Raw genomic sequence first — 26,944 nt, 5'->3', positions numbered from 1 at the left:
TCTCACTAATGTGGGGGTAAATAAGGTAGGGCTGCACGATTATGGCCAAAATGATAATCACGATTATTTTGATCAATATTGAGATCACGATTATTTATCACGATTATTAATTAATTTTAGTGACAAAAATATTTTTTCCCTTAAACATATTGGACTTGCTATCTGGCTCACCCAAATTCTTCCCCTCACATTTACTCCCCAAAATTACTGCAAATATAGATTGACTGCGACTTCCAAACTTCCAGCTTGCTACTTTGTTAATATTTGGGAAAACGTTAACGGCAACACAGTAATTACAAAGTATTAAGAAATACTGTTAATTTGATGCTTTTTAATTGATTTATAAATGGTGCACTGTCAATTTAAGACACTTTGCCAGATCCACTCAAATACCAGCTCTATTGCGCTCTGTGCACGCTCAAATGCGTTCCCAATAAAATGGAGTAGCATAACGTATTCGCTTAGTCATTCGTTGATATGTAAAACACTGACGTGTAGGCTACAATTTCATTATTGTTCACTCGTTTTGAGTAGGCTGTGTCTTGAAACGCATATGCATTGTAGGTTGCACATGTAGCTTATAAAATACATGAATATAATTCACGAATCCCGTTGTTAGCTCAACTCTTATTATAGGCTATATCGGAGGAAGCAAACAAGGACTAAAAGTTAACGTGATAAAAAGGCATGTGTGGTTTGATGTGATGTGTTTCACGGTATGAGTTGAGAGCCCTGCTTTGCTTAAGTTTTTGGCTAACTCCACTTGCCTGAAATCCGAAATATTTTCGAACAACGGATGATCCGTTTCGAGGGACAAGCTCTTGGCCTGCTGTGCCACACATTTGATTTTTGATCGTCATTTTTTTGTATAGTCTAACTAGCCTACTAATAGTTAACATAATGCTACTAGTCCACAGTGCATCCAAACTGAGCATTGCATCAGGCTGAGCAGTGCAGGGAACAGTTGTCATTGGTAGGCTGCATGCAGGCACATTGTTTTGTAGCGGAGTGTTCTATAGGTTGCCAGGTTGGTTCAATGGGTAGAGCACGCATTTTTAATATCGCTCGATCACGCAAATTTGATCGTGGGAAGCCGAAATCGTGATCGTGATTAAAATTCGATTAATTGTGCAGCCCTAAAATGAGGGCTCTCCTATTTACTGCTATTGTGTGTTTGTGTGTGTGTGTATATGTGTGTTCCCCTCCCTCCAGTGTGGGGGATGTGAGAGTGCTGCCGTTGAGGGCTGGTGTGTCGAGTGTGGGGAGGCGCTGTGTGTGGAGTGTGTGTCGGCGCACAGGAGGGTACGGATGACCCGAGACCACACCATAAAGACCCAGATGACCTCCTCAGGTAAACCACACACACACACACACACACACACACACACACACACACACACATTTTAATGCTTTTATGTGGACCTTAACACGGGGGAAGATTCACAAAACCAAACATTGAAGGAAGTAAGTTACACACTTAGGCAGGTCTGATCAAACACAGAATGCATTGCGCTATTTTCATTCTGAACTGCATGATGCAGGGCTTAAATTTCACTGCGGGTATTGCCTTACGCAAATAGGCTACGCAACCATGGCAAACTTTTACATCTGGAAAGAGCTCCTTGGTAACTATCCTGCTAGTTCAGGTCATGTCAACACTTGATCCCAGAAAGATTGTCTTCGACATGTTAGTTTTTTGAACATTTATTGTATCTAATGACATAGAAAACATAATGATTTGCATCCACATACCGCACTATGCACAACTTCTATTCACTAGCGACTAGCCTAAAACCGTCAGGCTGAAGGGAGGCTAATTACTCTCACATATTTCTTAAAGTGACAGGCACTCAATTACACCTACTCATCAGCAATGTGCACTCAATTAGACCTACACACCACATTAAAGATATGACTAAGTATAGGTTAAACGTCAATATGAGGCATTAAAATTACTAAATATGTTTATCTACTAGTAATTACTAGTAAAATGCTATACTTTAAAAAATGCATTATTAAATAAATACACTCTATATGAATTTAAAAATATATGAAATAGAAACATATCACATAAGCCATCATTTTCAGTGTGTGTTTGTGTGTGTGTGGAGAGAGTCAAGCACAATCTAGGAGGTCCACTGTTGTGAATGATCCCACTACAGTATATTACTGATGACGTCAGGGTGGTGGGGGCCCCAAAATCAAACACTTTTTTTAAAAAGTATCGAAGAAGTATCGAAATCGCAATTCTTGACTTGGTATCAGAATCGACCCACCCCCCCAAAAAAAAATTGTGTAAATCCCCCCTACATGAATAACCTAAGGGGGGAATTCCCCCCCATTTTGAAAAATGAATTTTAAGCCCTGATTATGGGTAAACATGGCATAGTCGCTTCCAGATGGATAAACTACCTATTATTGCAGAAATGGAGCAGTATTGTGCAAGATTTTTTGGAATTGGCTTGCTTAGTCCACACAGTTGCAGTCCGCGTAAGACAAGTTTGTGCACATGCCCAAGACTCCCAAAAACAAGAATGATGATTTTGCAATGAAACCCCATATTTGTGATGTCAGCAAGTGGCGGATATTTCAGCAGCTTGGAGTTAAAACAAGTGTCCATGTACAAATCAAAAAAACATCCTATTTCAACAATAGTCACATTCTTACTATTGTAATCTATAATGGTGATATCTGGGGAATTTGGAATATTACAGAAAGTGATTTTGTTGGTGTTTTCGTCATTGAACCAGTCCATTTGTACAGTGTGGTGCTTGTATATTTTTGTCGTTCCCTCCTGTACTTTTTTGATTCTTTGTGACACTAAGTCCATCAGTCTATCATGCCTTGCTAAGTCCTTTATAAAAACTGCATCCATTCAGGACATGTGCAGTGGTCTTATTAGCATAGTTAGCGGAGTGAAGAATGCGTCTCGTTTGTAGTTGGATGGGTACCACATAGCCAGGTTTGATCTTGTTGGGAGGACTTGAAGGCGCGATTTGATGGTAAACGTGAGAATATCTTTGCCAAGAGTGGGGTTTGAAAATATGGTGCGGAGCAGGGAGTGATTCTGGGAGGGAGAGAGGGAGGGAGAGAGGGAGAGGGAGAGAGGGAGGGAGAGAACCTGTATGCATTTTGCGTAGCAACCACGCATTTTCACATCAAAATACACCGCTACGATTTTTTACTTGAAACTACGCAAAACAAGCAGACATCCAGCTTTTCTGAAAAGCTCCTTGAGCATGTGAATCTCCCGCTAATATATTTCATGCGAGGATAAGATACAGAGAGAAAGTGACAAATGAGAATGACAGGCAAAGCATAGTGGCCTCTCTTTGTTATTTTTTCTTCAGCCAATTATTTTTTCTTCAGCCAACGGTTGGTTACTGTAAATGAAAGACTTGATGAGGTGTGAAGTGTTCACTTAGAAATTCGCGTTCCCATACCTGCTGTTTTGCTCTGAAACAAAAAATGTTCCACGAAGTGCGTTTGTAAACTCACCTAGGCCTAATAGTTTGACTATGTCTTGTAAAGTTATTACTTGTTCACGAGTTGTTTCAGTTAGCATATTTCCAATGTGTCGATGATGGTTAGTTTTCATAACTAAGGCGCTAATGGCGCGCAGACCTTTCCAAGGCAAAATGCAGCCATTAACAATGAGTTTGAAAGTGGACCAAGGCGAAATATTTTGTTTGAGGTGCTCATTAATGAGTGTTCAATTAGTTTTTTTTCTGTGGAGCATATGGATCCTTCTTCTTGATTATTAGCATGAAAACAAGTGAGAACAAATAATAGGCTTACAGATGGAGATCGCGCACCTATCACTGTTGTTGGGATAATGTAGGCCTGATCAGAACCATATAATCATTGCAGCCTCACAGATGGCAGAAAGACACTGCGATCTGAAAGAAACTTGAGTGCACATGCAAGTGAAATTCTTTAAAAGCCCTCAGTAGTGTGTCAGCATCATTAGTCAGCAGGTGATAATTGAACAAATGATTTTTTTTTTTTTATATAAATAAACAAAACATGTAGGTTATTGTGAGTAAAGGGATAGACTACACACTGACAACAGCAGATGTATATAAGCCTCTATCTACTGTAGCCTACATCCAGGTGAATTAGATATGTTGGCATAACATGGGCGATAGATGTATTTCTTTACAAAATAAATCTTTAATAATAATGGATTGAAAAGAGGTATAATACCAGGCATGATTAAATAGGGCCCACATAAAAGAAAATGGACAACATACCCACATCAGTGCCTATCAAGTAGTTTTCATTGGACAATATTATTAGGCTCTAAAACAGATTTTTAACATTAGAGCTACTCCTAAAAGATTCAGTTTGCACTTTCAGGAACACATTAAATCCCATTTAGATAGATATTCAACATTAAAGATGGGTCGCTATCCAAAACGTGTCTTGCAAGTATGGCTGTGTGTGTGGGTTGGTGCTATTCAAAAAAATTCTTCAAGGTTGGCAAGTCTGCAAATGGTAGAAACGCCAGTTTTCCCTGCACCCTGAGACTTGTCCAGTGTTGTGCGCTATGTGAGCTCTTCATTTTGAGAATTTCTGCCCTCTCACCTGTTGTTGACATCTCGAACTGAGTGTCGCTTACTGTGTAGGTTGCGCGCGTGTAAATGAGCGGATCGGTAATGATGTCATCCAGTTCAACTGTTCCGCTGTCCGGTCTGGCCCACTTCAGGTGTATTCCAATCCGATGACAGAGTTCCGACCTCACACCGAATCCAGCTGCTTTGATGTCCAGTTTGCCATTGTCCTTCAACTTAAAACCAAGGAACTGTGCATCATCCTCTTTAGCGGGCGGAACTTTCCGCCTCTGTAGATGTTGGATAAGAGACGCACGAGCCATCTGTTTCACCGCTGGATCACTGTTATTCAACATGTTAAGCAGGTGGCTGGTTCTAGTGGCAGTTAGGGATGCCTAGACCTCCATCCTTCCTTCAAAGTCAAAGTCAAAGTCAGCTTTATTGTCAATTTCTTCACATGTTCCAGACATACAAAGAGATCGAAATTACGTTTCTCACTATCCCACGGTGAAGACAAGACATATTTTTCCAATTTAGGTCCACAGACAAACATAACATTCAAGTAAACAAAAAAGTAAGTAAATAAGTAAATAAGAGGGCACATATAATAATGAAAAAATAAGAGCAGCAAAATTTGGTTGAAATTGTGCATAGACAGTCAATAAAATACTAGTGCAAAGTCAGGCCAATAAAAGGCTTGGGTAGTTCTGTTTGACCCAAGTAAGAAAGAAAGTGGCATAGTGGTGCAAGTTATGTAAGAGCAGCAGAAGTGTTGTGTTTTTCAGGACAACAACACCAAGTTGTAAAATGTACAAGTGTGCAAGTGGAGTAGTGCAGGCGGCCATTGTGGGTCCAATGTCCAGGATGTTATGTAGCTAAGGGTGGAGGGGGGAGAGGAGGGAGAGGAGGGAGAGAGTTCAGCATCCTTACAGCTTGGTGTATGAAGCTGTTGGTGAGTCTGGTAGTGCGGGAGCGCAGGCTTCTGTACCTCTTCCCAGAGGGCAGTAGATCAAACAGATTGTGAGCGGGGTGACTTGCATCACTCACAATTTTGGTCGCCTTGCGGGTGAGGTGGGTGGTGTAAATGTCCTTCAGGGAGGGGAGTGAAGCACCAATAATCCTTCCAGCTGTGTTCACTATGCACTGCAGGGCTTTCCTGTTGTATTCAGTGCAGCTTCCGCCCCACACAGCGATACAGCTGGAGAGGATGCTCTCAATGGTGCCTCGGTAGAATGTGGTCATGATGGCTGGTGGAGCACTTGCTCGCCTGAGTTTCCGCAGGAAGTACAGGCGGCGCTGAGCTCTCTTCGCCAGTGATGCGGTGTTGGTGGTCCAGGAGAGGTCTTCACTGATGTGCACCCCCAGGAATTTGGTGCTGCTCGCTCTCTCCACCACAGCACCGTCGATGGTCAGTGGCAGGTGTTGGGTGTGACCTCTCCGGAAGTCAACAACAATCTCTTTGGTCTTGCTGACGTTCAGCAGGAGGTTGTTGTCCCTGCACCACGTGGTCAGATGGTCGACCTCCAACCTGTATTGAGTCTCGTCGCCCTTGGTGATGAGACCCACCAGAGTTGTGTCGTCAGCAAATTTCACTATGTGATTGTTGCTGTAGGTTGCAGTGCAGTCATGCGTCAGCAGGGTGAAGAGCAGCGGACTGAGCACGCAGCCTTGGGGGGCCCCTGTGCTCAGTGTGATGCTGCTTGAGGTATTGTTGCCAACACATACTACTTGGGGCCTCTGACAGAGGAAGTCCAGTAGCCAGTTGCAGAGGTAGGTACTGAGTCCCAGTTTGTCAAGTTTGCAGATGAGTTGTTGTGGTATTATGGTGTTGAATGCAGAACTGAAGTCTATAAACAGCAATCTCACATATGAGTCTCTTTTTTCCAGGTGGGTGAGGGCTGGGTGGAGGGCAGAGCAGATTGCATCCTCTGTAGACCGCTTGGCTCGGTATGCAAACTGGAAGGGGTCCAGGGTGGGGGGGAGAATGGCTTTGATATGTGACATGACAAGCCGCTCAAAGCACTTCATGATGATGGGTGTCAGTGCCACAGGGCGGTAGTCATTGAAGCAGGATGGAGCAGTTTTCTTCGGCACAGGTATGATGATGGCAGCTTTGAAACATGATGGGACGATGGCTTGCTTCAGGGAAGTGTTAAAGATGTCTGTGAAGACATCCTTAAGCTCCCCTGCGCAGTCCTTCAGCGCACGACCTGGGATGTTGTCTGGACCTGTTGCCTTACGGGTGTTGATAGCAGCAAGTGTCCTCTTCACGCTGTCGGCAGAGAGGCACAGGGGCTGCTCATGTAGAGGGGGATGGGTCTTCTGTGGGCAGGTGCTGTTTTGTGCTTCAAAGCGAGCAAAGAAGCGGTTCAGGTTGAGCAGAGGGATGTTGCTCTCACAGCTCTGTGGCGCAGGGCGGGCGGGCTGTTCCTGGGCTGAAAGATAATGTCTCATGTTGAGTGCGTGTTCAGCCCAAGCCACTTCCTTACCAGTCCCACCGTTTTATTGTTTAGTTCTGTCAGTATGTTTTGTTGAATACGGATATTTGCAAATAAATGCTGAATTTTAGCCAGGGCTATTTCTCTTATAGCATGAATTTTCAAAATGATGGGTAAGGGGCAGGAGTCGATGAGGTCCAGTCTGTTGCAGTAGTCGCTGGTGAGCTCTTTGATTTGCTCTTCCCAGTTACCTTCTATATTGAATTTATGGCCGAGGTATGTGTACGTTTCACGGCGTGAATAAACACGTATTGATTGCTGTAGTAATGTAAATGTAGGCGGTTTGTCTGTTTTTGAGGAGTACCAGCGGTTTCCTCCGCTGCGTCTTTCATAAGAAAGACGGCACATTTCGCCTGCTTCACCTCCAATTTTGACCACTGCATGAATGGTTAAGCATCTCATGAATTACGCACTCATCTCTGGACGCAATTTGCACATCATCTGCGTAACCTTGGATAGGAAGTGGTGATCACACTCCTTCAGGCGCGCACTGCTCTAACCACTTCAGCCAGTTGTCGATGGCCAGTATAAAGTTTACCGCACTCCAAGGACACCCTGTCTTAATGCCAATTTCTAGCAGGATCGGATCTGTTACAGTACTGTTGCAAATTACTTGGATGAATGATGTTTTATACAGTATACAGCTTCAATTATGTTCATGTAGATTTGCGGAAGATGTATCTCTTTCAGCGCGTGCAGCATGACACTATGCTGTAGAGTACTGAAAGCATCACGAAAGTCCAGGAAAACAACATAAAACCTGCTTGAGTCATGCTTAAAATCATCAATTCCGGTCTTTAGGCAGAAGACATGTTCGTTCATCCCCTGGTGACTGACGTAGGCCTTTTGACTGGTGGAGAGTATTTCATTTTATGTGAGCCAAGGTAGAATGTGGGCAAGTATGCATTTCATAAAGACCTTATAAATTGTTGGCAACAATGAGATGTTGGGTCATCGGGGATGTTGTCTTTCTTGGGGATTCTATAAATTTGCGCGCCATTCCAGGACTCAGGAACTCGGCCATTTAATAGGCATGTATTAAAGATTTGCGTGAGCAATGGGCACAACATTTGCTTTGTGGCTTTTAAAGTCTCGTAAGTTACTCCATTTGAGCCACTCGCTTTATTATTCGGCAGGGAAGTGATTACATTCTCTACCTCAGTGGCAGTGAATCGTTTGTGGATCGCAGCCTGCGGGGTTGAGAGGCCAAGGTACTCTTTGTAATGAGATCCACATTGCTTACAGCTGGGGGTGGGTTTGGGTATGCGCTATTGTTAAGGATGATGTCAAACACACACACACACACACACACACATGGGTCAATGACATGTCATGCAGATTTCTGTGTCCGAGTCCATTACTTTAGTTTAGAATAATTTTAAATGATTCAGATCAACCATCATTTTATTCTATAAAACCTGTATAATTTGAACTTGAATTTTCTATTTACCATAAATAAGGTATAATATATATATATATATATATATATATATATATATATATATATATATATATAACATAAAACATAATTATATATACCAGGGGTGACCAAACTGCGGCCCGCCACGCACTTTAATCTGGACCGGATCTATGATAAATTTATATCATAGATCCGGATTGCTGCTAAAAAGGTGCGGTCTACAATCATTGTGGAGACATGGAGAGGCTTGGTAGATATTATAAGAACCATTTTGAGAGTTGTGGATGCAAATAAAGATGTTTCTATTGATTATTTAAAAAGGGGAATGAATAATTTTGGACACGCCATTTTTCATGAAAATGTTAGATAAAAACTCATTTCAGACAGAACCCTCAAATCATCTCAAACCCTCAAATTGTCTGGTGGCGCAACCGGCCGAGCAAATAAACACTATGTGAAAAGTATTTAATATAGAATTTAAAAGGTAAGGAAATCAAAAATAAATATGGGTGCATAACTTTATTCATTAGCGCTTAAATTGTTTAGAGCATTTTGCATATATGAAATGTCATAGAATGTTTATTTTGAATTGAAGAAGGAGAAGAGTAAACAGGTATTACCTCATCAAGATGATCCAAAGTGACCGTTACTGAGAGCAGGCTTGGAATTTCCTAATTTTAGGGGCAAGGCATCTTGGCCTTCAGTTGGGCATATTAATGGCATGGGGCACAAAGGCCACACGTCAGGGCACCAAGGCCAAAGTTAACTATACAGTGGAAGGCTACATAACAATGATCAAAGTTGTATTTAGCCTATTCACAGCAGTAGACCTGCATCACTGTATGAAACATTACAAAAACATGAAACAAGACATATTAAGTAGAACTGTAATTCATCTGATTTTAATATTTACAGATACAGTATCTAGGCTATAGTTTATAACATTTATTTTCTATTTGGCCTGTTATGAAATCATGTATTGGAACAATTTAATCACAGCTCAGCTTTGAGAAACTCAAATAGCCTAGATGCACGCTTTGCATTTTGTGATCATTAGGATTGCTTTGACTCTTACTTTTGGTCAGCTGTATATCCTCTGATTTTAATATTTACTGATTTTAATATTTACTGATATCTAGGCGATATTTGTAACATTTATTTTGTATTTGGCTATGAAATCATGTAGAATAATTTAAACACATTGTGAAACTTAAAGCTCAAATTTGGAGATGCATGTCGAAATTTGCTGCGAATTCAAAACCGGATTACTCTGGAATGGCTAACTGTACAGGGGACTGCTTTACACCTTTGTGTTTGGTAAGGTCTGCTGTTTATTCTGATATGTTTATCATGTGTTGAACAAAGGGCTTTTGGTTGTGCCATCTGGCATTTTTTGGATGGTGAAATTGCAAATACAGTCTAAAAATGTATTAAAACCCCTGTAAAGGTTGCACAGCCTCTAAGACTTGTTTAAACACAGTCTTCTAACTTCAACAAATCCGTTCTGTCCATGTTTTTTACAACTATTGGTGTCACAACACTCTCATGCAGACATGCACACACATGCAGGCTTAGTGTCACAACAGTTGTTATCTGTGTCAGGAGGATGTGAATGGGCAACTTTGTTACCAATTTGTCCTTGACATAATCATACATTCCTGTTCTCATGTGTGTCTATGCATACTGTGCATTGATTTTCCTATTATCCTATATATTATTCCTATTATTCCTAATATCAGTAAGACTTCTCTCAATATTAAAAATGTGTTCTTTGGTCCATGTGACTGCAAACGATCAGCCACCTAGTTGATAGTCTACATTTTGGCACAGCTTAAAAGGCTCAGGTTGAGGGTCTGAGGGGCCTAGCAGGAATAAAGTGGCTTGTTATCAACAGCGGACCTTCAGCTTGGACTTGGGATTTGTGCCATATTAAGGAGGAAGCCTTGCATTTATCTCCGGTCAGGGGAGTGTGTGTGTGTGTGTGTGTGTGTGTGTGTGTGTGTGTGTGATTGACTTCTGTTTTGCCACAGGTTTTGCCAGGAAGACTTACTGCCCCATCCATAAGGACGAGCCTTACAAGCTCTACTGCATCACCTGTGGTCAGCTCACCTGCAGGGACTGCCAGCTCACACTGCACAGGAACCACAGGTAAGACCTGGTTTATCCCCAGATTACCCCACAACCCCCATACACACACGGCCACATATTGCCCCCACTTGCCCCATACACCATTTGCACAGTACTACAGAATACCGTAAAACTCCAAATAATAGCCCGGGCTTTTATTTTCCCAAATCGACAAACTGCACCGGCTAGTATTAGAGACAGGCGTCTATATGAGGCCTTTAATTCCCTTTACACAAAACTTTTCCTCTGCAAAGATGGAAAATATTATCGAATTAATTATTTCAAACACACTGAATGTCTACCTATATGACTAGGTTATCTGATGACAATTACGGATCATCATTCATTTAGTGTTGAGATGTTGTTCATTGAGTGAGATACAGTAAGATCCAAATAGCAGGGATAGCCAGAACAGATGAACCACGTTTTAATTGAACGTAATCTACAAAGAGATCGTATCACACTGAAAGCTCATATTTTGTCACTAGGGACATTCCATGTGAAAACAGCCAATATCGGGGTATCATGTACATAACACCTCTCAGATTTTGCTGAAAAGCGGTGAATATATGCCTTATGTAACCAAACAAAGGAATCTGAAGTTTCAGGTCAATATCTCAAACGGTTTGCCTGTGGCGTCCATTTGAATTTCGGGTGCCACGGCACGGGTTGACACATTGGAATTTCGCATTTCATTTTTGGAAGCCCATAGCGTCTTTTCGAATAGAGGTAGAGGGCTGGAAACTGGTGTGGTAGTTCATTGTAGCCTGTACTACACAATTCTGGAGGCAGAATCAACATTCCTTACTGTTTGGGTGAGAGGTGGGTCACCAAAATCCTAAAAAATGTTGATGGCATGTGTGAATTTTCACTTTTTGGGTGGCCCTAGCACCACAATTAATGATCATATTTATTCTAAACAGGATTATTTGTTATGTGGGAACTTTGCTCTTGCCAAAATGAATTTGAAGGGCATGGTACCACTGGTGGGGGTTTCATGGGGGTCATGGGGGTGGACAGTGTTTAAGCATCAGCTTTTCTCTGCCTACAAGACATGCCATACATCTGCAAACAGTCAACAGATCAACTATCCCAACTATCTATATCAACTATGACCTGCCTGTTACATCTGATAGATCTGAGGGCCAGATGTACGTACATTTGCGAACCTAGCGTTATCAGCGCCATGGACACACCGCAGATTGCGAGCGCTGTCAGACCCAAGTTTCCTTCGTATTTATCAATCGTTCTATCCTTAGTGTAAACTGCGCCTTTCTCTGCCTTTCTCTGCCCATAAACGCAATTTACGAACGTCCACAACTGAATGGCAGCGCCTACATACAAGCGCAGTTGAATGAAGTTAACTGATGACAACATTAAAAAGAATCAAACGTTTAGCGTTCATGAAATAATACCATACATGATAAGATGTATACAAGCAGGGAGATCATGAAGATCAGTAGTTCTACTCTCTCTAACTACTTGTGCACGTAGGCTATGGAAGATTGGTCAAATCTATCAAGTAGGAAAGTTTAAGTGAATGACGTGAAAGTGAAATAAGACATTCGAAAGGCCAACGAAAGTTAAGGTTGCTTTTGGTAGTACAAATACTTTCACCACAAAAACTGGTGCTCTAAATAGCGATTCTGTTGTCTTTGAAAGGTTCTCTTATTGACACATTGAACTGCAATTTGGATTAAAGGATAATCCTGGTGTGATTTTGACCTAAAGTGTGTTGAAACATGATAACGAGTGTGAACGTATGTCTCACGCCATAGCTCACTTCGACTTGTCCCCTGCACTCAGAAATCTGGCGCTAGTTAGCCAATGCTACCAACACAGTGTGTTGTGGTGTGGTGTTCGTTGTGGTGCCTCGGGCATCGGCCTAGCTATGCAAATAAATCACTGTTTTACACCATTTACGAGGCTCAAAGTAGCTCCATACATCCACTTCATTGGTAGACTTCCGAGGGCCTTGACATTTAAAACGAGACATAGAGAACTTTGAAAAAGCACTGGTAGTGCTTCAACTGAATCCATGCATTTCCACTAAATTAGTTTTGGAATCTGATCCCTTATCATACCTGTTCGTTCGTACTCGTCGCTCGACTTATCGTGACTAAATTCAAGATGGCGTCGAACGGTAAAATTCCTTAAGGTACTGTCTGTATAAATCGTCTTGTAAATAAACTACCAGTGCTTTTTCAAAGTTCTCTATGTCTCGTTTTTTTTATGTTTTTGTGATTGTATTTATTTGGAAAAGCAAAAGAAATGCTAGGCCTTGTAAAACTATTCAGATGTGCAATATAGAGATGTCAAAGGCTACTGTAAGACTCATTCCATTTAAAGGTATTGCTCAACACTGCTAATAGTCAGCTTTAACCAAATATTTTATTATCAACTTCAGCCTGGCTCAACCCACTTATCGTAACACCCCCAATTATCACCACTTTTGTTCAGAAATTCTAAAACAATAAAAAATGTTATCACTTCAAAATAACATTTGCTAAATGAACCATACATTTTTCAGTAGCCATAGGTGTGTAGATTTGAACAAAATCTGGTTTGGTTCTTAACAGGAGCATTTACGGGAGCATTTACTGCCTGAAATATCCGATTTTGTTTACCACGCTCTGAGTTATCTTCATGATAGGCCTGATGGGTCGCCTATTTACACCGTTTCAACGGCACATGAACGTTTAGACCGAGAATTCTCGTCATGAAATTAAAATTCCACTGGAGCTCCAAGCGGATGTGTACACGCAGCCTTACAACACTGTTTACAGCTCTTCGAGTCACGGTAAAATGTCATTTTTGGTACATAGCTAATTTAGATACAGCTATGGTGTGGGTGCTTGCGTTTCTTTAGGAATCCGCCGTCTTGGTTTGTATCAGGGTTGTGCACAATTCGAATGGCAATTCTGCTTCCTGTTTGCTACCTCAATTGAAATGCAAGTGAAATTCAAGAATTGAATTGGAATTTAAGAGCCAATTTCAATTCAATTCTGGAATTTTGCACAAGTCTGGTTTGTATAGAAATGGATATTAAGTGACGCATACACACAAGACGGCGGAAATACGGGACCGACGGTAAAGGGGGAGTTCCGATATTGCATTTGATTACACCTTCCCCCTGGCAATTCTCTTGTGCAGTGCTGCACATGCTCTACCATATTCTTGATACGATGCCGCCAAACTCGGGGCCGAAGAGTAGATGGCAGAGTATTTGGATTAGCAGCTGCGCCTTGTTTGGGAATGATGATGACCTTAACGGAGACCAAAAAACAACCAATTAGAACAGGATCTCATGACTGGTTTCATAACTGAAAAGAAAGGAAAAGAGTGAGGCTGAAAAAAAAGCAAAGGAAATGAAAAATAACCTTAAGTAACATAGTGGCCTTAATTTATATACAGGAATATACTGTATATATATTTAATTAAGATATAAAATATTGGTGAATTTATATCTTAAGTGTGATGAAAACAACATATTTTTCTCCTCTCCACTCTCATTCCTCTCTACCTGACCTTCAAGTGCATAGATAGGTAAGGGATAATGTATAGAACGCAGGTCATTATTGGGAAAATACGTCCCGACAGGGCGAACCGGACCCCGACGCACAGTGGGAAGGGACTTATTTTCCCAATAATGACTGGCGTTCTATACATTATCCCGCTTATTACACGGCTACTTGCCAAAACTAAACTATAAACTCCCCACGATGTGACTATTTAGCCTACATAGCCTAGGCTATAGCCTATTTGTTACCGTTTCGTCATGGCTTTTGGTGAAAAACAAATAGTTCGACAACAGCACACGCTGAACTTGAATCAAACATTCTTTAGAACACAGCTGATCAACCGTCTGCTTTCACTTTTGAATGAAGTTCCCGTCCTTGCGCAGTAATATGGAAGACGTAAATTAGAAGCACAAAGCCCATTTTCCTTGACAGCGGTCTGTTCTACTTAGCAACGGTCTGTTATTGAGAATTAGCAGACGTTGGGAAGGCCCATTCAAGTGAACGGAGCATTCTGCAGCACTCTGAAGAGCTGTGTAATAACCCTAGATAACAACCACTTACACACAAACTCACAGTCTAGTCCCAGAGGATCTGATACATGGTTGAATGTGTTAAGCGTTTTTCGTTTTGACAGTTCCAGCAAGAGGGAATGCAGTGCTGTCTGCAGAATGGTCTCTACCTTTGTGAGAAGGAATAGCTCAAGAGAAAATGGAGAGAGAGTTAGACACAGTAAACAAAATCTTTTCTTCATTTTAATCGAGAATATCAATGACTAGTGGATTCCTGTTAACATTTACATTTATGTTTATTAATTTAGCAGACTCTTTTATCCAAAGCGACTTACATATGTCAATCATATTACAAGGAATATTGTCGCCGGAGCAACTTGGGGTTAAGTGCCTTGCCCAAGGGCACAATGGCCATCCAGTGGCTGTCAGCCTTGCTCAATGCTTCATCAGCCAAGTGTCGAGCTCTCCAAATAAATATGATTCACCTACTCCACCCTTGGTGATTCACTTACTCCACCCTTCATATGATTCACTTACTCCACCCTCCATGTCAATCTATCAGTTATCATTGTCATTTAAAACATTTCGCAATATTTGCAGCTTCACGTTTTCAATATGTTTTGAGTGCGTTCATGTGCACTATACACCACACACATGCCATGCCATGCCATGTCATGCCATGCACACACCATCCGTTCAACACACCCCCTAACAGAAATCGGTTCTAACGTCCCTGCCTCTCATAGGCTGCACATGTGTGAGGTGATGATGGTGCTTCACATTTGTTATCCTTGCGCAAAACAGATAGGTTGTTGCCTCATTATTGAATGACGAAGAATAATTTGCATTGTCTACTTGTCTAGACATTTCCTTACCTTTTATAATTAACTAACAACTACCATGTGTTTGCAACTCTGCTGGTTCCCTTGTGGTAAGATCTTATGATTTGATTGGTTCACGGCAGTGCTAACTAATGCAATGACGTTGGTCTATGACACTGCATTTCCAAAGCTAACGTTATTGGAGTAGACTGCATAGACATGCTGAGTTGACAACCAGAAGAATTGCACAGAAATATTTCACAGGCCTTGGTTTTAGGACCCATTGATGACAAGGTTTGAACGGTGCAGCAACAACCAATCTGATTTGACACGGAATGACTCCACTATCATTTTTATTTTTCATGGTTTTCATCCTTCAGTCATTCATGCCATTCTAAAGTGAAAGTAAAATAGCCTTTCGTGTGCAAGCGCAGATAGCCGACCAGGAGAGATGTCACAGGTGGGCTAGTTGAAACTTTGAGAATTAAATATTAAGGAAAAGACGTTGAGTAAATAAGTGTAGCAATGTAGCAGCATGTTTTCTTCTAAAGTTGTTAATGTAAACAACATTAGGCCACTAACCTTATGTTGCCGTTCTTGCATGTGAGACATGTAGGCTACTGTGGGGGCTACTACTATATAGGCTACAACGAGTTTCTGTGATGAAGAATACTAGCCTGGGTGTTCCCATGCTGCCTTGCGCGCGATTTGATTCACGCTGCTAAGGCAGCCTGGAGACCATGGAGCAAATTTTCGCCTGAGATAGGGGACCAATCACAGAACAAGGGGGAAAGCGAGACAATGATGAGCTATGCACAGACGCATTTGATAGACATCCGTGGCACCCAATAAACGGATCTGGGCATTTTTTTCAAATACGAGAAAATTAACGTTTGGTTCCCAGACCACGTCTCATTGAGAAGTGGTGGCGCTAGCCAGGCTAGAAGAATACATGATGTTTGAACCATTTACATGTGCAAAAGGTGGAGAAAATTCAGACAACTTTAATAGAGAAGTTAGTCAGTGTAGTAAAGGCTAATGTGAATAAAAGATTAATTACTTCTAAACTGGCATGTGTAATTCCAAGACAAAAGCAATGATGATTGACACGATGAAGTCTAAGAAACTTTCAATATAACCTCATCTGGAGTATTCCGTTTAACATGTAATGTGAAGACTACTCACAACATTATTGACCGGTTGAACAAACTAACTAGGAAAATTTGCAAGTGGCCTAGGCTGCAACATATCAAATCATCTTTACAAAAAGCTTAGCCTACCCTATTTTGTTTGATAATGTTAGCCTGAAAAAAAAATAGTCTTACACACACACACACACACACACACACACACACACACACACACACGTATGCATACACACACACACACACACACACACACACACACACACGTATGCATATACACACACACACACTCACATATACACACACACACACATACACACACACACACACGCACCCACACATCTGCTTGCACAGACACTCTCTATCTCTCCTCCTCTCATTCATGTGTGTGTTGTGTTTGGGCTTCTCTGTGTTGTAGTTTCCAGTTTATGGGAGAGGTGGTTTCGGAGCGCAGACAGAAGCTGGAGGCTCTGGTCCACAGAGTAAAAGAGCAGAGAGCGTACACCCAACGCAGCATCCAGGATTTGGAAGGACGGTATGTGTGTGTGTGTGTGTGTGTGTGTGTGTGTGTGTGTGTGAGAGAGAGAGTGTTGATGTGAAGGAGCAGAGATCGTGCACCCAGTGTGAAATCCAGGATTTGGAGTGTGTGTGTGTGTCAAAGTGAAGGAGCACAGAACGTAAACCCAGCGCTCCCTCAAGATTGGGGTGTGTGTGTGTGTGGCATCCTGCAATCATTCAGTAACCTGAGATGTGCTGAAAAGCTGAATTTTTAGCATATCTCAGAGGGGCCTTGACATGACTATTTAGTCCAACATGATGAATCTTACCTTCTCCATTACAACAGTATCCTGACAAGTTGGGACAACTGTACAGTTTAACAATTGACCAGAAATGGTTTGTTATTGTTATTGTGCAATGACGCATCAATTTTAAGGCAAGGCAAGTTTATTTATATAGCACATTTCATAAACATGCGTAAATTAAGTGTGCTTTACATAAACAAAAGCAAAGAGTGCATAAAAGCATACAAGGGCAGTAGTTTAAGAATGTACATCAAATAGAATAGTTAAAAGACATAAAATACAACATAGAACAATTAAAAGACAGTGTGTAAAACAACAAATTACTGGAACACAGCCAACAACTTAACCTTGTGCTTCGTCATACCTTCAGTATTAAATTTAGCTATAGACCAGCTAACCAAAATAAAGCCTGAAAAATCCTTGACCATCAAACAGTCGCTCAACAGGTTATTATTACTGTGACGACCTCTTTTTGTCTTTGATTATCGGCACACAACAAGCATGCCTTTTATGAAACTCGCACAGATTCTCATGTTTTGGCATAAACAGTCAAATGAATGATGAGCATGCTGATTAACCCTCTATGGTACGGTGTTGCCTCCAATCAAACAACCATTTGATTGGATAATTCTTCAGCAGGGGTGGGAACTCCAGTACTATCCAATGCTTCCTCATTCACGGACTGTGCAGGTATCTTGCGATGCCATGTTTTCCCTTGTGAAAATTGCATTTCTCAGTACTTTACTTCCAGTAAATCATCAAGAAAAAATATGAGCAAGCTTTATTGATAAGTAAAGATGTATTATCAACAACTTTTCATAACATATCAATGTAGGTGTCATAGGAAATTACAAAAAACTGCATGTTGCCCTGAGGCAACATTGTACCATAACGGACTTGCATATGGCCATACCAAATATACTAAGTAAGAAAGCAAGTGCATTGTATTTGTAAGTAAATTAGTAAGGCAAAGGCAAATATATTACCTATACCTGTAAGTAAACTGGCCTGTATTTGTTAGAAACAGTGTTATAAATATGTAATACTTACCAAAAATAAAAGAGTTGCCATCAGAGTGCAGGTTTTGTACTGGGGTTTGAGGCCAGGTGGGGTGACTGCTTTCTCCTTTTGCTACATGATGCCGGAAGTGAAAGGGCTTGCTGTGATGCTTAATGAAATGTGCTCAAAGTAAGAGCTGGATGAGGGAGCCCTAGGTCAGGTTGACTCCTGTATGAGGGCCCCAATGGAAAGGCGATGCATTAGTGAGACACCCTGTGATGTACGGTGGATGGATGGATGTACGAGGGGCAACTCTATGTGTGAAGTGCATGAGTGTGCTTCATGAAGTTTGACAGAATGGCAGCACTATGGTTGAGTATGTGCCCTGACTACCATAACAACATCCATGGCTTTTTGGTGTTGCGGTCAAGCTGCAGACTTCCTACCCCGTAGCCCCAAGTTTGAGGCCTGACTGCTCCCTCTATTTTCAACAGTGTAGGCCTACCCCCTGTGTTTCTCTTTGGAGACAGATTGCTTACTAAACTTTCAAAAAGTCAGGTGTAGGTCTCAGAGGGAAAGTGGATCTTGTTATGTGTGCGTGAGTGTGCACAAACTCATGCATGTGCTCATGGATGTGTGTGAGTGCTTGTGTGTGTGTGTATATGTATACCTGAGAATGTTTGGGGTGATTTATGGATCTTTTAACTAGTAAATAACAGGGATTTTGATGATTTCATATGATAATTTGTATGCTTTAATCATAATAACTTATACTATATGTAAATGTAAATCAGGTTTCTAGGCCAAGTATGCTTGCGTATACAAGGAATTTGGTCTCTGCATTTATCCCATCCGTGAATTAGTGAAACACAGAGAGCACACCGTGAACACACAGTGAGGTGAGGCACACAATGGGCACACAGGGAGGTGAGGCACACAATGGGCACACAGGGAGGTGAGGCACACAATGGGCACACAGTGAGGTGAAGCACACAATGGGCACACAGTGAGTTGAAGCACACACTAACCCGGAGCAGTGAGCTGCCTTGCTACAGCGGCACTCGGGGAGCAGTGAGGGGTTAGGTGCCTTGCTACAGCGGCGCTCGGGGAGCGGTGAGGGGTTAGGTGCCTTGCTACAGCGGCACTTCAGCTGGATGTAGCCACGTGGCAGAGCAGTGTTCTAAACCACTGTAAAATATTGATTTTCATTCCGCAATTAGTACAATGAACAACTGAATTTAAAATTAGATTTTTGTATGACACTTGTAATGCATTGAAAAACAGATACATATTTTTTTATTCTATGTTAAGTTATAAAGATAGGTGTTTTAAATGAATAAGTTAACTTTAATTCTTAAAAATAGGAATTATTTCACTTTTTACCATTATGGTACAATGTTGCCTTGAGTCAACAAATCTTAAAAATATATAAAAATTACAGAAATATGTATTATTATTATTATTATTATTATTATTATTATTATTGAAGGTGTACCTTTTCAACACTTTGAATGCCACTCTGTTTTTGTAAGCTTTGGCCCAGAGTGCCTATGACGATTTTGTAGAGCCACAGTGTATTCTATGTTATACCTATGGACACATACTATGGCTCGTTTGAAAGGTGAGACTTTAAGCTCTCAGTTGGTACAAACTGTTTATTTTTACATGCCTCTGTTCCTGAGAAATCCCAAGCTAAACAGTGGCTAGTTTTCATCAAAATCCCTGTTTTTTTCCCCCTAGAAATGGAGATATAGCGTCTTTCATGAAATATAAAGTGTTGTCTGTAAAGTTTCCGGGAAGTGACCTAGCGAGACCTGGCAAGACTGCCATCTAGTAATAAACCCACAAAAATAAATGGCCTGGTTTTGACCTGACGTGCATGCGTCACTGATTCGACCCTAAGCGGCAACCATCAAAAGCCGAGTTATGATAAAATGTCAGATTGTGCGTTTTCATGAGTTTTCAATCGTCATTTATTTCAGTTCTATTCATCATAGAGTTCCCAAAATCACACATAAGGTGTGTTAGAGTGTCTATTTTCATAATTTTAAAACGCTATATTGCGCATGGGAACAAAAAACGCAATATTGTGTTTTTGGCACTCAAAGTGTGCAATGCCAATAGACTATTTTCCACTTTCTTCACAAACCTGTTCACCTCACACAATTCACTCTCACGCTGCCTTGTCAGCATTGAAATCACACACACACACACACACACACACACACACACACACACACACACACACAGACAGACATACAGACATGTAAGACTTTTAACTAGTAGAAAACAAAGAAAGTAGATTTGGGAGCAGACTATTTTCTACTTTCTTCACAAACGTGTTCACTCAATAGTGCACATCTCACGCTGGCTTGTCAGCATTGAAATCTGCAAGTGTGCAGTAGACAGGGTGTGAAAAGGTGAAAAAGGATGACTACTTCCCTTGTGGCCTATGAGTATTGTAAGTATGCAAGGGTGTGGCCTGGCCCATGATGCCTTGTGACCTTTGACCTTGTGCCCCCCCCCCCCCCCCCTTTTTATCTTCTTATCTTTTTAATACTCACACACTCTTCAGTCTTGTTTATTAAAAATTAATATACCTTCTCTTAACTCTACTATTTAATTTATTCTTCTTTAAAGTTGAGCTGGCTCTTGAGCACAATCATTTTCATTACTGATAAATGTCTATGAGTACATATAAAACTTGAACTTGAACTCAGGCTTCTGGACCTGGAGGACGAGATGGACGGCTTCAAGCAGAATGTGAAGCAAGCACTGAAGGAGTTCCGGGACATACTGGTTCAGACCGCCATGAAGCTCATGTCCGACTCTAAGGTACGAGGCACAACTTCCTGTTTCTCATGAAGCATGGACAGCATTGCCTGGAACTGCATTGTGATCATTATAACAGCTTTGAAGTCATTTTGATGGTAAACTTACTTGTAGACTACCCCCCCACCCACCCCCCCTATAATACTGGTTAATTATATAATCATTATTTAATAATTATGTCTGGGGGAGGCCTATTTGATGAGAGAGAGAAGAGTTTTTTGGTGTATTGCTCACTTGCAATTTTACATTAATTAGTTTACTTCTTAAAGTTTCCACAACTTAACATCATATCGACTCACATTAGGCTACAGCCACTACAAATACCGTACGTTCTAACTAGCTAATACATTAAATCAGCTAACATTAATGTTTACATTGCCTTGTGTCGGCTACCCTTGGTGGACTGGTGTTAACAACTGAATGCTTTCGTCTCAGATGTTGACTCATCGTTGACGTGCTGTTGTGGTAGGCCTACGCCAGTTCTGCTTTGCAGTGGACACACTGCACTTCGCCTTTTTGAAGTTTGAAATTATCCCAAAACTTTGGACATTCTCTGCCTTTTACAGACGGTTTCTTGGCTCTCCGCCATCGCAGCAGCTTAATTCTGAAAGGGGTGTGCACATCAGTAATAACAGTCCATGTGAAACAATAATCCCTGAGCTGAACAGGCCACATAACGCAAGTGACAGATATATCCAAAAGAGGTTCTTAAGATTCATTTCACATTCAAACAGATAAGCTCTATCAGCACCACTTTTTATTAATTTTACCAATTCACAAATTGAATATCTATCAGATATGTTTGTTCATTCACAAGTTTATTTACAGAAACCAAGATCTCCCAGAATATCTATCACATCCATCTATCAAATCTATCTATCTCATTCTTTCTCCATCCATCTTTGACTACTTTTGTATTTTGTCTCCTGATTTTTTCAGTTTCAGTTTTCAATTAATATTGAGTGTATCTGTACTTTATCTCCTTTGTTTGGAAAAGTTTATTTGTTAGCCTTTTACAGTTGAGTAATTATTGAAAAGGGTGGAACTCTTGTACAAGCCCTTTGGGCTTTGTTCCCTCCTTGCTGTGCTAAATAAATAAACTAAAACTAGACGGGAATTAAACAAAGCCTTGAGGCAGAGAATTTGCATCGATCATTTTTTTAATCGAATTATTCAAGTTACTCGTAATCGTTTCAGCCCTACAACATACCCCCTACAATATTACTGATAAATCCTTTTATGAGTACATGACAATAAACGAACTTAAACTAATAGGGTGAATCACACACCCTTTCCAGTCCTAGCCTTTCAACTTGCTCTCCAGCGTCCCAGAGGATCATGAATTGCTTTACGGTAATTTTGCAACGGCCTACTATTTGTATGAAATCGTATAATATTACCTTGTCAGTCAGCATGGCTCTTCGGAAATTATCTTTGCCAGTTTGTAAACAAACCCACATGTACAGTGTCCAGGAGGAAGGGTGCTAGCCATGAGTGGTATCTAACATTCTAACATAAGATTCCGTTCCGCAACAATTCAAGGTTCAAGGTATGTTGAATTCAATGTACCCAGATATTCTTTAGAGCGTTCATTTTCCACCATTCACGCCACACCAGTGTGACGGTACACCTTTTAAGGGTTAAAATCCCAAAACTCATCAGATTATCCTTTGAAGTCCATGTAACTAAACATTTTGGCTTTTATTTCAAATGGATAGGATTAGACAGCTGCTTGGGGAAAACCATAATCAACATGACCTGCTTGTTGCGCTGACTAATGGCCTGTCTGACAGAAAGCATGAGTCATTTAATTTATGAAGTGAGAAACGGATTCCAGTAGAGGAGATAGAAGAGGAAATGAGAAGAGCGAAGCCACCTGTTTCTGCTGCAGTGTGTTTAGTATACAAACTGCAGTATACAAGCTGCAGTATACAAACTCAGGGAGCAGAAAACCAAAAGAACGAGCTTTTATTGGAACCATGTAAAATTGAGGCTTAATGAAATCAAGTGATCAGTGCAGTGAGTCCTGTTTGTTTATGTCAGAGAGACAGACAAGAGTGGACTGTGTGTCTGCATGTGTGTCGGTATTAAGACCAATTATTGTAACCAATTACTATGATTAGTGTGACGATAGTCCTTTTTAAGAGATTGAAGATATTGATATGTTGATCAGATCATTGCAACAATGATAAGAAATTATAGTTTCCTGACAGAATTGGTTCCCATGTGAAACAAAGACATAGTCTAAAACCTTAGTGATCGAGCTGAATATTGAAGATACTATCTGACTGATTCTCCACTGACTTCATGAAATAAAACACAAAGAAAGAAAAGCTCTGTTTATCTTGCTTCAGAATTCTCTGACTTACACCCTCAAACGAAAGATGAAAGTATTTTATTCGTCAAAGGAGATCAGACAAAAAAATTCAACACTTCCATTCATGTGTCTGTCTGTCGAGCGCTAAGAAGAACACTGTACACATTCACTGTTGTTCCCTAAGAGCACAGGCGACACCTGGCAAGCAGAAAGGGGAGGGGGGCAGTTTGGGAGCACCAGGGGTAGGAAAACACAGCACAGCCTCAGTGGCAATAGAACAGTGTCAGTCTCTGTTCAGAGGACACAGATATCGGTGTTCCGCTCCCATCATGGTTTTTAGAACTCCCATCTTTCACAATTGTAAATCATTTTCAGGACTTGCTGAACAGAAGAGACAGTAAAAGAACTGCATTTTGTGTTGCTTTAAGTTGCTAGTATTAGATGAAAAATACATTCAATAATATAGCTGCAAGCAGCAATGAGGGGGCCAAGCAGATAGGCCGGAGTAACCATGGCAACGAAATGCTGTTAGCTCAATGCTGCAATCAGACGTATGGCCATAAGCTGTCAAAGCAAGTTTCACGTCTAGCACGTCAAAAGTTACAAGGCAAAATGCATTTTTGCTAATTGCAGATACATGCAAGGGTTGCTGAGATATGAGCTCACTTCCTGTTTGGCGGCTTCGCCACAAATTTTGATTGGCTTTGACAGGCGAACGGTAATACTTCCGAAGACAAAAAGTTTTTTTGTGAGGCTTGGTCTGAAGATGATCTGTGTCAAATTTGGTGGGAATCAGAGAAAGTATGTGACCCCTGATACATTTTAAGTGTTTTTGATGAAATCCAAAATGGCGGAAAATGACGTCATAGGGTGCGTTGAACTCGGCTTGGTCCAAGGATTCCAACAATACCTGACTTTTGAAAATCGGACCAACAGGTCAAAAGTTACGTGCATGAACGCACGTCCAAATTTGGCCTGTTGGTGGCGCTAGTGGGTTCGAGTTGCCGACATGAAACTTGGTGACATGAATCATGGGACCGTCCCCAGTCAGTGTGCCAAATTTCCCAACTTTTTACCATACGGTTCTATGGGCTGCCATAGACTTCGCTGCTTGGCCCCCAAATATGAAATGTCTGACAAAATTAAATCTCTCCTGTCAAATTGTCCGATTGAAACTGGCTAATAATCCCGTCCCCCTAACACATTCTGAATTTGAGAATAAGCCTAAAATGTAGGCCTATACAGGCTCGTTTGAAAGTTATTAAACAACATGCATTTCAAGTAAAGTGCACGCTTAAAACGTCTGTTAAACAATGAACGAATGAGTGAGACGGTTGAAACATGTCAATGCCCAGGCAGACTAGCCTTAAAAGCTTTTTTCAGAGGCCACACGCAATGAATGATAGTAAATCGGTAACACCTAAAGCCTCAGATGTCCGGTCAGCTCCACCACCACCAGAGAAAAAGCCAAAGTGTCTGGCGTATGTCGGAATCAGTGACGTTGGAAGTGGAGTTGCTGGGGGTGCGGTCGCACCAAGACACTTGCCATTTCCCGTGTAGACAGACCCATAGCTACACTGGACATGCAACTGTGTTCTGTTCCCAGACCATGCTTTCTCTGTCTATGATCTGCAGGGTTAGGGCCTCCTCAACGAGGAGATTGCTGGTGCACTGATAATTTGCGGCACAATCGAATGGTATCATTGAACCGCTGACCGAAAGAAAAAGAAACTGAACATTTTCCAGAATAGGAAATAGTTCTTAAGTTAGTGTTATCAAATAAAGAGGCTTCGTAGTAGTGCGAGCGCTCATTATAGACCCTTTCAAGAGAGTTCCATTATCAGCATCATACTTGGCCCCACAAGGCTTCCTTTTTAACATTCCATATGTTATCTTAATGCAGAGGAAGTAGATTGGGACCCAAATAGAACATTCAAGCATTGTTTTTGTTTTTATTGTTGAAAGGGTCTATATATATTGTCAAAATATTGATTCTTGGTGAGAAAGAGCCTATAATCAAAATTATTCCAACACAGCTGTTATCTATTCTCCGTTATCTGTCCTTCACATCATCAGATGCCTTCAAAATTTGTTCAAAAAGTTTTATCTTCATCAGTGAAGACCGCATGCATAATGTGCTTTAACAGATAATTTTATCCAGAGTGTGAACTAGCACAAAGAAGTAGGTGGGCTCGACTGATTCCAAGTAGGGATACACTAATACAGTATATCGCCCAATATCTGCATTGTTGACTTATATTGGCAAATTTGTATAACACTAGGTAAATGTTGTGTTATGAAGGCCTACAATACTTGATTATTTTTTGTATGAATATGTTTGTTTCCACTTTCTCAACAAAAACTAAGTAAACAAAGAAAAAAAATATCGGCTTTGGTTATCAGACAATTTTTTTTTATTTTATACATCATTATTGATATAAGAAATCTTACTTGCTTATAATTATTATAACACTGAAAGTTGTTTCTGTTTCTCCAGGATGATACTCAGGTCAGATGAAGTTTATAGTCTTATCAGTGTGTTCTGTTAATTAAAGCTATGGCCTTGGAGGTGTCGTTAAATGCCTGAATTCACATCACAAGAGCAGGCACATTTGTTTATGTTGGCAGTCTGTTATCAGAAAGAAGCCTTGACCATACCCTGTTCAGGTCAACAACAAAATTCCAGCAGCAAACCCAAAGTCCTTTGGGACGAAACATAGTCTTATACCGGTTCATCATACACAATTACATTGTTTCTAGAAATACCATAACAAACAGACATATGCCAATACCTTGGCACTTTGTGGATAAAAACCCATGATCATAATGATGTAGTTCCAACAGAGACAATAGACAACTCAAGATTCAGCACAATACGCCATATGCATCCCTCAATCTTTCCTGCCATTGGAGACTGCATCACATGATAATTATATGTCAGCACTATACTCTGCAGAAGCATTGGCAATGCATATCACATAGTCACTTGTCTGCCTCAGGGAAAGCCCCCACTGTCCTAACAATGGATGTCGCATGATCTTTATTAGAGAGCCATTCATGGAGAGAGCAAGTTGGATGTACAGATGTACAGAAATTACTCTCAAATACTGAAGTTTTTCCTAGACTTAAAGGACAATTCTGGCGCAAAATGAACCTAGGGGTTAATAACACATGTGTACCGAGTTCGACCGTTCGCTGGGATTTGTTTTCATGCTAGTCGAATGTGACCAGTTTTATTGCAAACCGCTAATTAGCGTGAACCAGACATGAACGGTAATGTGTTTCTTTTTAATAAACTGCCTGTACACTTACATAGTTCTCAATGCCTCGGTTTACATGTAGAGACCCTCATTGTGCTACCGTGTAAGTGTGGTGTTATTTTTAGCCTTGTTAGTGGTA

The 26,944-nt window shown here is 40.9% G+C and overlaps 1 protein-coding gene and 1 long non-coding RNA gene across 12 annotated transcripts in view; one reads left to right on the top strand and one right to left on the bottom strand.

The window, feature by feature from the left end:
- Nucleotides 1-26,944, top strand: part of LOC121695536 — a 52,494-nt gene that overhangs the window by 3,678 nt on the left and 21,872 nt on the right. For 10 of the 11 annotated variants that reach the window (XM_042076476.1, XM_042076478.1, XM_042076485.1 and 7 more), the window contains exons 4-7: nt 1,213-1,351; nt 10,502-10,619; nt 17,013-17,129; nt 21,117-21,231. In XM_042076476.1, the coding sequence (XP_041932410.1) occupies nt 1,213-1,351; nt 10,502-10,619; nt 17,013-17,129; nt 21,117-21,231 (489 nt within the window). The remainder of the gene's footprint in view (nt 1-1,212; nt 1,352-10,501; nt 10,620-17,012; nt 17,130-21,116; nt 21,232-26,944) is intronic. The other variant, XM_042076483.1, reaches the window with a different exon arrangement.
- On the bottom strand, nt 868-25,289 carry LOC121695538. Its single transcript, XR_006026101.1, has 3 exons — nt 25,278-25,289; nt 21,797-21,801; nt 868-1,136 (listed from the first exon to the last, which is right to left on the bottom strand). It is a non-coding gene; the product is annotated as an uncharacterized LOC121695538 (long non-coding RNA).

The sequence above is a fragment of the Alosa sapidissima genome, chromosome 21, assembly GCF_018492685.1.
Source record: "Alosa sapidissima isolate fAloSap1 chromosome 21, fAloSap1.pri, whole genome shotgun sequence".
In the NCBI taxonomy this organism is placed as follows: Eukaryota; Metazoa; Chordata; class Actinopteri; order Clupeiformes; family Clupeidae; genus Alosa; species Alosa sapidissima.
This window is presented reverse-complemented; position numbering and strand designations above follow the sequence as displayed.